The 14,723-nt window shown below is 41.6% G+C and overlaps 1 protein-coding gene across 1 annotated transcript in view; it reads right to left on the reverse strand.

Moving 5' to 3' along the window:
- Positions 1 to 3,845: 3,845 nt before the first annotated feature.
- mapk12 (mitogen-activated protein kinase 12) overlaps positions 3,846 to 14,723 on the reverse strand; it is a 42,019-nt gene continuing 31,141 nt past the window's right edge. Inside the window, exons 8-12 of the mRNA XM_033039797.1 lie at positions 13,717 to 13,788; positions 12,570 to 12,649; positions 11,157 to 11,235; positions 8,310 to 8,483; positions 3,846 to 4,229 (exon numbers count right to left, since the gene is read on the reverse strand). Of these exons, the coding sequence (XP_032895688.1) occupies positions 4,156 to 4,229; positions 8,310 to 8,483; positions 11,157 to 11,235; positions 12,570 to 12,649; positions 13,717 to 13,788 (479 nt within the window). The 3' untranslated portion in view covers positions 3,846 to 4,155. The remainder of the gene's footprint in view (positions 4,230 to 8,309; positions 8,484 to 11,156; positions 11,236 to 12,569; positions 12,650 to 13,716; positions 13,789 to 14,723) is intronic.

The following is a 14,723-nucleotide window of genomic DNA, read 5'->3' on the forward strand; positions in this document are numbered from 1 at the left end:
TGGTCCTGCTCTGGTTTAGCTTTCTAAAATGCAACAGTTCTGAATTAAACTCCATTCACCATTCCTCTGTAATTCTTGACAACCATCTTCATTGTCTATACGTTCTTTTTTTAGTGTCATCTGCAAACGTATTATTCATGATTGTATGGATTGCAAGTTATCCAAAACTTCAATAGCTCCTGAGACGATTAGATCATGATTGAACAGTTATTCATATCAAAATGTTGTTTAATTAATCTTTTAATCAACTTTTAAGTTTCTTGCTGTTTCCAAAGTATATAAGGAGTTGAATTGAACAGTGTGGCTGCAATGAGATTACTTTTCAAGACCATGGATTGAATTCATGTTACTTGCTCTGATACAAGCTATCAAAATACATTTTACTCTGAACCACTCTCCTTGGTTGTTCAGTACTTTAAACCTTATCACATCAAAACCACTAATATTTAAGAAGTGTGCGCTGTGTGGCATAAACGTAGTTGATGAAATCATTTTGCAAATTCATAGTTCCAGATGACACTCAGAATTAGCACAATTAGCTCTGAGTTAAAAGGTTCAGTGTTGTATCTTGTACCTTCCGAAGAGTCCACCAGGAACTCGGTGAGACTAAGCGGAGGCTGGGCGATCGTTTCGCTGAACACCTCCGCTCGGTCCGCAAGAACCTACCTGACCTCCCGGTGGCTCAGCACTTCAACTCCCCCTCCCATTCCCCGTCCGACCTCTCTGTCCCGGGTCTCCTCCATGGCCAGAGTGAGCAACACCGGAAATGGGAGGAACAGCACCTCATATTCCGCTTGGGGAGTCTGCATCCTGCAGGCATGAACATTGAATTCTCCCAATTTTGTTAGCCCTTGCTATCTCCTCCCCTTCCTCAGCACTCGGGCTGTCTCCTCCCATCCCTCAGCCCTCGAGCTCCTCCTCCTCCTTTTTCCTTTCTTCTCCCCGCCACCCCCCATCAGTCTGAAGAAGGGTTTCGGCCCGAAACATTGCCTATTTCCTTCGCTCCATAGATGCTGCTGCACCCGCTGAGTTTCTCCAGCATTTTTGTGTACCCACCAGGAACTATACTGGAAGTTGGACAATTTTATACTGGACGATTTTTACATTTATCAAGCCAATTAACCTACAAACCTGTACATCTTTGGAATGTGGGAGGAAACCGAAGATCTCGGAGAAAACCCACGCAAGTCAAGGGGAGAACGTACAAACTCCATACAGACAGCGCCCATAGTCGGGATCTGTTCAGGTCTGTTCTCCAGGAAACATAAGCACAAGGACTCTTAACTGAAGGAGCAGTGCACTGACATGCTTGACATTTTTTAAATGAGGTGTTAAACTGAATTTGTTGAATCAGATGGAGCCATCATGTAAGGACTGATCAATATTTATCCCTCAGCCAGCAATTATCTGGCCATTATCACATTGCTGGTTGAGGGAGTTCATTTTGTGCTGATTGGCTGCTGTATTTTATATGTTCCAACAGTGGCTTCACTTCACACAGTACTTCATGGCCTGTAAATCACTTTGGGATAGACACAAAATGCTAGAGTAACTCAGCGGGACAGGCAGCATCTCTGGAGGGAAGGAATGGGTGACGTTTCAGGTCAAGACCCTTCTTCAGACTTTGGGATATCAGGAGGTTTTTAGAGGATGGATATAAATAGAATGGGTTGGCAGAATCAAGGGTTTGGTTCCTCAAATGTGCTCAGGAGCGATGGTAGGATTAATTGGCTAAAACTGCAGCATTTCACAACCAAGCACACACCTGCTTCCCAATGCCTGTTCATTATGGTTACCCTATCATTATAGTATTAACTTCCAGTTGGAGAAAATAAGTTATACATCTGCTTTCCCAAGCTCTGCATATCACATACTGTATACTGATTAGACCTTATGCAGAGTTGATGCAGCTCTATATGACTGGTTATGCTATACTTGGAGTATACAGTAAACCCTCTATATAATGGATTTTGCTTATAGTGGAATGAGGTGTCCATTCGTGGTGACGGTTGGTGGGCAGCGCAGCATTGCGCCGTGGAAAGGTGCTGGCGAGGAGAGAGCGAGCAATAAAACACTTGAAGAACGTTGCATTGGGCACGGGTTTGCAGCAGCTGCTACAAAACGAAGTGTTGGATGCAGGCACAGTGCAAGCCACTGCACTTGTATCGCCCTGGCAATGTATGCCTCGATCGCCTGGTAATGGCACCAGGTTCCCTTTGCACTTCCCCCACTGCTGCCAGATTACCCAAAGAGCTGGCATCACGTGACGTGTTGCCAGTTCGAGGGGCGGAGAGGAAATATTTTACCCCCAGGGTGAAAATGTCAAAGACTAGAGGACATAGCTTTACGGTGAAAGCTGGAAAATTTAAAGGAGATGTATAGGGCAAGTGTTTTTTTACATATTGGGTGGTGGATGCTTGGAATGAGCTACCAATGGGTGATGGTGAAGGCAGATACGATACTGGCATTAATAGGCTTTTAGATAGGCAGATGGATATGTCGAGAATTGTGGGACATGCAGATGAGATTAGTTGAACTTGGTATCATTTCAGCGCAGATATTGATGATTGAAGGGCCTGTTTCTGTGCGATGTTCTAAACATTCGAACTTATTCAGTCTAATACGAGTAAACCAATGGTTTGAATAGTCTTAATTATTGCCAAACAACCACTCTGGCTGGAAGTTAATGTTAAAACGGTTTGCATTCCTTTGGAACTTAACTTCAAAGGTTTAAAAATGAATAGTTTCATTCTTTTTGTCCAAATTTTAATCCAACCTCTTTATTACGCTTCTTGCAAATACTTGGACATTGAATTAAATATTCCAATGAGCACCTTTACGTTCAGAATGGAGACTGTTCATGAACAATTCTGCATTCTGACCTGTTGCACAGTTGCTTGTCTTGTAAACACGAGGGTCAGATGCACGATAGAAAGTACTGTTCCTCTTCCAGCTGACTTCAAAGAACTTTTATGCAAAACTCTTAGAAAGTCAATGGGGACATTTGTCTATTGAACATTATACAATGAGTTTTGACAGTCATTTACACTGTGACCTCAATGTCAGTTAAGTAAATGGAATTGAGTGCCCGTTTTTATCTAGAAAAATTGAAAATGAAGAATAGGAAATGTGGATAGTCTGGGCAGTCCCACATGGGATCATAATCAAATTCCTCAAGTCAGTTCATCTTTGTATTCTACACAGGGATTTCACTATTTAAACTCAGATAATTACTTCGAGTAAGTGTTTCAGTGTTTTGTAACGGTGGAATTCTGATTAGATCAATTTTCAATAACATTTTAATGTTATAATTCAAATAATTAATCAAATATTAGGTTTATATTACCTTACCAAGAATACCTGCAGAATCCTGATGAAAGATGTGATATAACATGAAATTAGTGTCGTCAGGAGACAGGTATAATGCAGATGGTACAGTTTGCATTATGTTGGAAACTAAAGCACCTTCAACATAGGGGAACATTTCAATGCCCTTCACAAACACATCATTGGACAAATGTGCGATTAACGACATTATTTAGTATTTTAGTACACGAGGCCTGGAAAACTAGGCTGAAAATGTGCTACAGAAAATCCATCGTTAAAACAGGATGAGAATATTTGGTTCTGACTTTTCATATTTCCAATGAATCTGACGTTGCAAATAATGAGGGTGAAATTCAAAGCTGTTAAGGTTAGTGGAAAATAAACACAAAATGGTGGAGTAACTCAGCGGGTCAGGCAACATATCTGGAGAAAAATAAGGTGACGTTTTGGGTTGAGACCCTTCATCAGACTGATTTTTTTTGGGGAAATTTTTTCGGATTCTGGTAGCTGTTTTTTTCTTCTAAATTAACTTTATCTAACAGGAGAAGATCTTGTCTGGAATTGTACAATGCCAGGCAGTAGAATGTTTACGACTGTTCTAACTCTGAAAGCACCTTTCAAAGAACGTTGGTATAGTGTTAGTTTGACCTTGAAAGAAACAAATCACTCTGTATTTGAACTGGAGGCCATAGGCATAGTAATACAGTACTGTACATATATTTCCAAAGGCTAAAAAGAAAACACATCTAAAATAATGAATGTTTTCACAGCTCCTTGCTGCACAAATATATACTTTGCCTGGTTTGTTGTGTAGTTATGAAGCCAGAGCTACACTGAAGTTTCTTTAGACTCTGGTACTGCTGTTGAAGTCTTAAAGTTAACCACTTCTTCATATGTATGACCTAGACAGAATAGAAATTGATTAATTTTCTTGGAATAGGTTATATTTTACATATTGTCGAGATATATTTCCTATTGTTCTTTGACTATTTTGACATTCAAAGAAATCTGACTGTCTCACACTTTTTATGAAGCACTGAATCCTACAGAGGATTCACTAATTTCCACAACATCATCGTAACAATCCCCATGTCATTGGATGATGTTGATAGGGACCAAGTGCAGATGAGGTCGAGCAGCAGCCAGTCAAAGGCCTCTGGAGGATCATGGTGCTCGGGGTGGAGAAGAAGGAAAGAAACCCTGGGTGATACTGCCCTCAGTTTGACTGGATCAGGAAGAGTGGATCCTAATGCAGGTAGTCTCAATGAGCAGGGCGATAAGGAAGGAACACAGGTGGGTGGTGAAGAGGTTGTACATGACAATGAGTGCAGCGAGATCACAAAAGATGGGGCTTGGTTATTTCCCCCTTTTCCCATTTTGCATGTCATGTAGTGTCGCATCATTAGTGTGAGGGTGCAAGTCTATTGATATCTTTTCCACTATAGTCATCCTTCATGTTCTATGGGACATCTGAACATGTACATGGATAGGCAAGGTTTGGCAGGTGAAATGTGGGCAAATTGCACTGGCTTAGATGGGCATCTTGGTCGGCATAGATGAGTTGGGCTGAAAGGCCGGTTTCTGTGCTATATGACTCTAGGTGACTATCAAAACATTTAATTTCAGCTATTCAATCGTCGAAGCATCTTAATGACCCTCAAATAGGGTTGTACAAGTACACACTGGACCCACTGAGTAAACAAAGGTGGGCACTGTTGATTTTCTGCCCTCTGCAGCCTAAGGATAACAGCGTTAATTATTACATTTCAACTCTTAATTTGAATGGAAATCATATCCCCAAAACTGGATCCTTCATGGTTGGACAGCAGCTGGTTTGAGAATTAATTTTTCAGCTGTGGAGCTCTATTCAGGGTGGAATTACAAAGGAAACCACATTTAAGACCTTGGTGCACTTTTTAAAGCGATCCAACAAAAAAAATCAGAGAAGCTACCAGCGGAACTGTAACAGGCAGCTAAGAGTAGGGGAAACACACAGTGATGTCATCTTAGGGGAAATCCAGGTAGAAATTTAAATGGGGAATGTAAGGGTTTGTTAAATCAAGATCAAGCCCATGAAGCATTTAATCTCAGTTTTTATACTTCAAAATTGCTGACTGCAAATTATTTAATCGATAGCCTGCTTTATTTTTCAATAGCAGCACTCACCTGGAAGGTAATGGTCAGAAAAGGAGAATCAGATTCTTCCTATCTTTGAAATAGAGCTTTAGGATCAAACAATGTTGTGTTTCCACAGATAAAAGTAGTACCAACCTCTTGGCTGGATTTCACTCAAATATCAGAAGATCACCCTGATCCACACAGCTCAAAGTTTTTCATTTTCCCTCTTTTTTACAGTGTAGTCGAGGGGGCATCTTGGTCGGTAGAGGCAAGTTGGGCCGAAGGGCCTGTTTCTCTGCTATATGGCTCTATGACTGAACACCGGAAAACAGGTGGAGGAAGAGATGAAATGTGAAGGTGAGAAGTACAAGTGTTTGAAGAGGATTAAAATGGAGATAAAATGAGTGCAAAGTTGGCAATCAAAGAGTGAAAATTAAGTGAAGGAAATGAAGAAGGGTCTCGACCCGAAACGTCACCCATTCCTTCTCTCCAGAGATGCTGCCTGTCCCGCTGAGTTACTCCAGCATTTAGTGTCTACCTTTGAAGGAACAGGAAACCGAAAATAGGATCTTTTACAGATTCACTGCTCACACGACATTCAGAGGGCTGCAGGAAGTTGAGAGCTTTCTGGTAAATTGGTGAATTGATCAATTAGGTATTTTGTTTGAATTTCTTTCTTTCAGATAATTAGTCTTGGGCAAACTTTAATGATCACTACCCTGGAGCAAGTGAGACAGTGAGTGAGCACATCCTGCTCTTGGGTGGGCTCCCTGATGTTGCAGCTGCTCTTTAAATAGAATGTACAGTGCAAACAAGCCACTTATCTCATTAGCTCTCTATGTGCTCCACACATTGTTCCACCTCCCTATTCATTAACACTTCCTAATGCTTAATAAATTTCCCTTCAATACATTTCTGCTATTCAATTCAGCTATGGGCTATGATAGCACAAACTATGTCAATTTTTCTTTATTTATGGTTGGTAGTTATTCTGGTGACTGCCTGCACCTCTAGATGCCTTTCCATAGCTGCTCTGCTGACTATTGTTGGTACCATATTCTGGAGCATATCTGTAATTGTTGTAGTTATACCCAGAATAATCATAACCTCCATATCCTTCCAACTCTTGTTGATAAACTTTTCCCTGTTTTTCTTTTGGTTTTGGATTGACAATCTTATTGGTATTGTATTAATAATAGTTTATTATTGTCACGTGTACCAAGATCCAGTTAAAAGCTTAGTTTACATCTTATCCAATTAGATCATATTATACGCATGTACAATCAACCTATACACAAGTACAATGGTATATTTAAAAAAAGACACAAAGTGCTGGAGTAACTCAGCGGGTCAGGTTGCATCTCTGGAGTACATGGATAGGTGATGTTTTAGGTTGGGATCCTTCTTCAGACCCTTCGTTTGAAGAAGGGTCCCAGCCTGAAGAGTCACCTTTCCATGTTCTCCAAAGACGCTGCCTGACCCGCTGAGTTACTCCAGCACTTTGTGTAATTTCTGGTAAACCAGTATCTGCAGTTTCTTGTTCTTACAACAGTATATTTGGTGTTCCTGATTCTGATATTTCTTAAAGATAGAAACATTACTTTTTTCTAACCAAACAAATCTCTTCATAATTTTACTTTACCCCTCAGTTCTCTCTTTACTGATATTTGTACCCTTTCACTTTTTCCTTTTAAGCATTTCCTCGCATCTTTTTCCGTGGGCTCTTTATTGTTTATAAGATGGAGAACATAACTGCCCTCAGTGCAGACTAACTAACTCAGATTCGAAACAAATATAAGATTACCTAGTCTGAGCTTCAATACAATCCCGCTGGAAGTAAACTGCAATACTTTGTTTGCTTTTGCTGAGTGGGCCATTAACCATTTTTTTAAAATGGATTTTCATCACCAATGCAGCAAATACACAAATCCCAATCATAGATCAAGCAAAGTTTCCCTAAAAACTAAAAGCTTATGAATTACATAACACTTCAGTTATGAAGTTTGCATGAAACAGGGGATGAGAAATTCACTTCAGTCGGCAGCAATAAAGGTGTTGCACTGTCAAATGTATTCTGTCATGCTTCCAAAATTTGATTCCATTAATTTCATTGGAAGTGTATTTTGGAAGCAGAAATGATTTCATTTTGCTGTTACCGAACAGTTTCCAACCAAAAGGAAGAAAAGACAGAGAGGGGAGAAAGAACAGGAGAAGCGACTGAAATATTTTGTATCTGTAGCGTGAAGAATGTGAGTGGCTAACACATGCCTTGGAGTACCAACAGCAATTGGTTGAATCAGATTGCTTTTTTCAACCCCCTCATGATTCTGGTCCGACAGCATTAAAGGTGAGATGAGGAAAAATATTCCACTCAAGGGATGGTGGGGATCTGGAACTCGTCACCTGCAAGTGTGTAATGCCCCTGTCCCACTTAGGAAACCTGAACGGAAACCTCTGGAGTCTTTGCGCCCCGCCCAAGGTTCCTGTGAGGTTGCAGGTGGTTGCCGGAGGTTGCAGGTAGTGGAAGCAGGTAGGGAGACTGACAAAAACCTCCGGGAACCGCACGGAAACCTTGGGTGGGGCACAAAGTCTCCAGAGGTTTCCGTTCAGGTTTCCTAAGTGGGACAGGGGCATTAGTCATAGAAACCCAAGTCCTGGAGCTGTAATCTGCAGTGCCACAGACTTGGTGCAGGAAGGTAAATTAGGATGGTGAGTTTTCATTCAGACTGGCATAAACAAGATGGACAGAATGGCCTCCTGTGTTGTAAATAATGAAACTGATCAGATACCCACAAGGAATGGGCAGAACACGAGTTATCGTCAGTGACATGCACAACCAGGCTACATTGTATAAGTGTTCTTACATTTCCATTCTTCAATGGTGAGTTCTACGTTGTCAAAACTATTGTCGTACACTTTTGCCACAGTCTCTTCCTCAGGATCTCGATACTGCTCAAAGTACGGGTGAGCCAGGGCCTCCTCTGCAGTTACCCGTTTCTCGGCATCGAGCACAAGCATCTTTTCTAAAAGGTTGACTGCTGTTTGCCAAAACAAAAGTCAACAAAACATATCAGAAAACAAATAGAATTCTGAACTCCTAAAAAGGTGTGCATCAGAAGCATTAACAAACCAGTACTATACTAAGCTACACTGAAACTCCAGTGAAGGAAAATGTATTCAGTTGTTTCAAGTGTAAAAGAAATGGGCCTGTCCCATCTAGGCGATTTTTAGGCAACTGCAGGCGACTAGTTTGTCGCCACATGTTCGCCGGGAATAATCTCCTCAGTCGTGCAAAAAGTCGTAGCGTCTTTCTGGTCGCTACTAAATTTTCAACGTGTTGAAACATTTTCGGCGACAGTGGGTTTGACGCCAATGCGCGTAGCTTGACTTCTCCTGATGTAGGTGCCGTCGTAGGTTGTCACCAGGATGACGTAGAATGTCGCCAGTTTTTCGGCGACCTGCTACGACTATGACAGTCGCCTGCAGTTGCCTAAATAATCGCCAAGTGGGACAGGCCCAATAGATTAGGTACTTCTTGCGTATGGCGTGCACAGCCGAAAGTTGTAGGACAACTTGTTCTATTTGATCTTGTTTGATTGTAGACACCGGGTTGATTGCATTTGTCGAAACAGGGCGGACCACGAGAAGGTTGCAATCTCCCACCCCAGATTAGGTACTCAGACACAGACATCAGGAAAGGTGCCTCTGCTGTTACACATACACCTCACATCAGATGCACATTAGATCACCAGTTAAATTGTTAAGAGAAACATGCACAATTGCAGATTAGTACCATGTTTACTGGCATTATTGATCCTAACTCTCATCTCTCCAGCAATGGTCCTCATCTGCTGGTGTCAGGTATGACTGAATGACATGGGTGGATAGGGAACTCACAAATTCAATCAGTGGTGGAATGATGGTTCGGAGGCATTTGGACCAGCGTGTCCCATCTGCACATTGCCTTGGTCACTCACTTTCTTGGAGGTGGTTAGATAATCACTGAGGAATTTGGGGCAGATTGGTGCTGTGGGCTTGTGGAACATCGCAAGCGCTTCGCCTCTTCTCTAGCCCTTTATGCAGAGCAACTGTAGAAATCAGTGCACCAATTCATGCATTAAATTCACCATTAGTCCCCACCTGAATGATTTATTCTGCTCTGACACTGGAGATGCCAATTTAGTTCAGCTCTAATCCTATTTACATGGCAATTCTTATCTCAGGTCAGAAGCATGGATCAATATAATTAAAAGATACATGCTTGAATCCATTATCAAGAAAGCCAGTTTACAAAACTATGAGCATGGATAGCAATCTTCTAGATACTGTCAAAAGAAAGAAATGAGGCATTAAACTAGCTGCTTCAGTGCCCAGGTGCTCATTTATCCATAGCAGACATTCCAAATTTGACCTTTTGATATTTGACCTTGACCTTTTGTCCACAAGTTGAAAATATTTACCTAGGAGTCATATTTTGTATAGCATTTGATTAGACTCAATGAAAAGTCGAGAACAATGCTAGTTCCCCAATGCCTACAATTTCGTTATTGCATGTCCCTACATCAGATGCACTAAAGCATAGAGGAGTCCAAACACACATGTTGGTGACCAAAGCCTTGTAATAACACTTGCTTAGAAAACATAGAAAACATTCGGCCCTTCGAACCAGCACCGCCATTCAATATCATCATGGCTGATCATCCAAAATTATTACCCCTTTCCTGCTTTTTCCCCATATCCCTTGATTCCGTTAGCCCTAAGAGTTAAATCTAACTCCCAAGACTGGTACAAACACAAGTCGCTCAAGTGTGAACACACATAAAATGTGAGGCATGCTCAATTGTTTCTTAAAGGCTGTTGTGTCCTTCGGTAGGTTTCCCATTACACAGCCACTCTCACCGCCTCCTTACCAACATGTCCACTATATCCAGCTTGGGACTTGTGGCTTCATTCCCCACAATCACTGATCCTTGCCCAGTCCCCAGCGGTCTATCACCATCACCTCTCCACATCTCTCTCCCACCCCCTCTTCCATTGATTCTTGGCAGCTGCCATTCAACATTACTTTACAGACGAGAAGATGATACTCACCTTGACATGCCCTAGAATTGCCAGGACAGTGGATGCTAGGGCCTAATGAAAGTAGAAACAAAGAACTGCAGATGCTGGTTAATACACAAAAGGGCACAAAGTGCTGGAGTAACTCAGCAGGTCAGGCAGCATCACTGGTGAACATGGATAGGTTTCGGGTTGAGTTCCTTCTTCAGATGGAAGAAGGAAGAAGGGTGTCGACCAAAACGTGACCTATCCTTGTTCTCCAGAGATGCTGCCGGGCCCACTGAATCACTCCAGCACTTTGTGACCCAATGTGGGTGAATGGGATGTGTAGGTAGATATGGAATGGTGAGACAGACAAAGGGACAGTTTGTGCACTGTGCAACTCTATACTGTGTTTCTAATTCCCCTGTTTTCCCTCATGGTCCTTAATAAATTATTGTAACTGAATTTACCAAACAAAAATCAAGGGAGAGGGTTTTCACTATGTAAGGTCTGCTTGGTAATACATAACTCCCTGGGCCTTTTCAGCCTTTGAATTTTCCTGTCGGCAGTCCTGTTAAAAACGTGCTGCTCTGTTGCATACCACTCATTAATGTGCTTCAACAGGTGCTACTTAATTCCTGAGTAGCTAACTAATGAAAAGTGTCTCTTACCCACTTGATTAACATTTCCAAACAGAGCTTTGAAGTCTTTCTTTGGGACCCTTTGCAAACTTTTGATGTAATTTTTAGCCTGTAGAGCACAGAAAAGACATCATTTTCAATGCACAGAATTTAAAGATGCTATATACATATTTAATAGTTTCACAAGGACTCCCAAAACATTTAGGATTCAATAATATATATCCATATGAACATTTTCAATAAGTATATAAAATAATTTGCCCAAAGTAATTTTATCATCAGATAAGTATATGAAATTGTCAGTTTGCTTCTGTGGAATGATCAGCTTGGGCTGGTTTAAAAAAGTGAGATGGGGGCCAGATTGAAACATACAAGATCAATGGGCTGTTGACAAGGTGGATGAGATGAGGATGTTTTCTCTTTATGTGAGGATCTATGATGAAGGTTCACTGTTTTAATGGGGTCACCCATTTCGTCAGATGATCATGATTTTGCAACTCTCTTCCTCAAAGGACAATAAAAGTTGAGTTTCTGAATGTTTTTAAGGCAGAGATAGATTGTTGAGGAGGGTGAAAGGTAACTGCTGGTAGATGGGAATGCAGTGCTGAGGCTATATCACATTGGACGTGACCTAAGTGAGCAGAAGAGCAGGTTTGAGAGCTGAGACTCCGCCTGTTCCTGATTTGTATGTTAGTATTTTAATTTGTTCTTATGTTACTTCTAGACTTGCCCATTCCACAGCTGTACACTCATCTTCCAACCTAGCTTAGAATGTATGCTCCTGCATTTACATTTTAAAAATTGGCAAAATCATAACAGTTACAATACTTACTGCTCCAGAATTAACATGTGTATTAATACATACATACATTTTACCATGGTATGGTTACTAAAAATAAAGCAATTATTCAAATCTGTTCAATTCTGAGAAGTAATTTGGATTTATTAACTTTCAGGTTCATGAAGCTATCTTTGCACTCCCTGTGTAGTCCTGCTTTATTGATGCATTCTCACTGTAACCTGAGAAACACTTATTAACCAAGAACTTATCATTCTCTGCTTTAAAAATACCCAATGACTTGGGCTCCCCCACCATCTGCGGCAATGAATTCCACAGATTCACCACCCTCTGACTAAAGACATTCCCATGATCATGAAAACCTTTAAAAATCAAAATTCCCAATGTCTTGGCCTCCACTGCTCTCTGTGGCAATGAATTCCATAAAATCAACACTGTCTGGCTACAGAAATTTCCATGATCATGGGGACTTTTATAAATCAATGGTTAGTTTGATTGAGGCAGTGTGCTGGGCAGCAAAAGACTCTACAATATATAGCTCACCGTGCATGATACCATGCTAAGAGATTGTTAGACAAAAACTAATATCAAAAAGGTAACACATTCCATTTGTCCTTTTGGTCAGCTTTACGTGTTCTACTTACATCTTGACTTTGCAGCTTCTGAACAAAGTCTTGGGTTGGTGTCCCTGTTACTTTCATGATTTCTGTTAATTGATCTAAATCTGCAAACTACAGGTTAAGAATCATGTTTAAAGAACCACTCAAGAGCCAAATGTAGAGCAGGCATCCTTACGTGCAGGTTCCAGTAAATGGCCTCTGCAACCCTGGATGATTCTGGTGTGAGCCAGAGATCAATTATAAGTGCAAGGTCTTGGGTCATACAAGACCCAGGATGTGGTCATGCTGCAAACTAGTCCCACACCTCTGCTGCATTTTGCAGCGGCACAGCTTCCAATTCACCGCTGGTGCAGCTGAGCAGCCCTTCCAATGGGTGCAGCAGATGGTGTGCAGAGACTAGGCTGGGGAGCTGGCCCAATGGCTGGCTTCTGCTCAAGTGCCCCTGATAAGGAGAGACATTTGGAAACATCTAAAAACAAATGAAAAATGTAAAGTTGTCTTCAAAACAAATTATGAACCTCCCAGAAAATGCTATTCTGAAATATAAAGTAAACAAAATGCATACTTATATTTAGCTTTAAAATGAAGGTTGGCAGCTCTATTAAAAGATACTCGTTAAAAGACACTTGAACAGGCATGTTTTTGAGGGATGTGGGCTAAACATGGGCAAGTGGGACTAGCTTAGATGGGGCACCAAGTTCTGCAAGAACGAGTTGGGCTGAACGTCGGGTTTCCGTGCAATATGACTCCACGACTCTCCATTAATCTATTTGAATGAATGGGGCAATGCTGCAAGTGTCAGCAATGGGTGGTGTAAAATTGAATCAGATCCTCCATCCTTGGCTCAGCATGGAGCCTGAAATGCTTTGCTAGCTCTTATTTAAATGTCCCCCAGCCAAATTTAATGGAATGAGAGACTAGTCGGAGCCTGCTGATCTGACAAGGGTGGGGTCGACCTTCAAGTTAAATGCTTAAATATAAACTGAGATTTCCGCTCTGGTAGTTGGCAACACTGCTGGCCACAGATAGAGTTGATTTACTCAAGTGGTTTAAAAAATCCAATGTGGCAAAAATCAATTGTACACGCTAATCATCTGTACTTCCCCAAGAAATATTTAGTCATTTATTAGTAATTATCAGGGAGAGTACTTGACATGGTTGTAAAGGATACGATCGATGCCTTTAAAAAGAGGGCGTGTTGTAATCATCTCTGCCATGATACAGCCAACAGACCAGATATCCACTGCAAAAACATGTACATTGTCAATCTCTCATCACACAATCATCAGTATACAATTTTGGAAACATAACATTCTAGCAAAGTGAGTTAATAAACTTAGTAAGTGCACAAGGACTCAACACCCGGGTCCACTTATGTGCCAATCTGCCATGCAGTCTCACACTCCATGTCCGCACTGACAGGGAGAGTCTATCTGCCTGGTAACAATGTCAATCCCCGGACTTTTCTCATAATGCCTTCAGGAGCACCAGAGGCAGCAACACTCCTGCAAGTTGCTTTTAGAGTCGGAGTAACACTGGAACTTGTCGAGCGTCTTGACCAAGGCCCACTGGCAGCTCCGCCATACAGGCGCAACACACCGCCTTCTCAACAGGTGAAACAAGCCGTGGAAATCCTTTATCACATCAGGCGGAGTGTATGAAATTACAGGTTTGGACAGCAGACATTCAAAGCACCAGAGAGTTACCACCAACACTATCTCACAAAATCATCCAATCCGTTGGCAGGATAATCAAACCCACATCAGTGTCCTCTCCCAGGCCAACATCCCTAGTTACACCAGTCTGAAGAAAGGCCCGCACCCAAAACGTCACCTATGCATGTTCTTCAGGGATGCTGCCTGACCCGCTATATTACTCCAGCCATTTGTGTCCTTCCTCAGTTGGCTACAGTATGTTGGACAAGCCACATCGTTTGCTTGCCTGACACCAGATTATACAACAGGAAATGTAGAAACAAGGAACTGTGGATGCTAGTTTACAGACGGAGACACAGAGTGCTGGGAGTTGCTCAGCGGTTCAGGCAGCCTCTGAGGAGAACATGGAAAGGTGATGCTTCTGGTCTGGACCCTTTTTCAAACTGAAGTGAAAATAGGGACTCTTTTTTAAAATCTACCACAGGAAGAGTCTAACAGGAAGAGAGAGAATAACGATTTAAGG

This window comes from Amblyraja radiata, chromosome 21 (genome assembly GCF_010909765.2).
Source record: "Amblyraja radiata isolate CabotCenter1 chromosome 21, sAmbRad1.1.pri, whole genome shotgun sequence".
NCBI lineage: Eukaryota > Metazoa > Chordata > Chondrichthyes > Rajiformes > Rajidae > Amblyraja > Amblyraja radiata.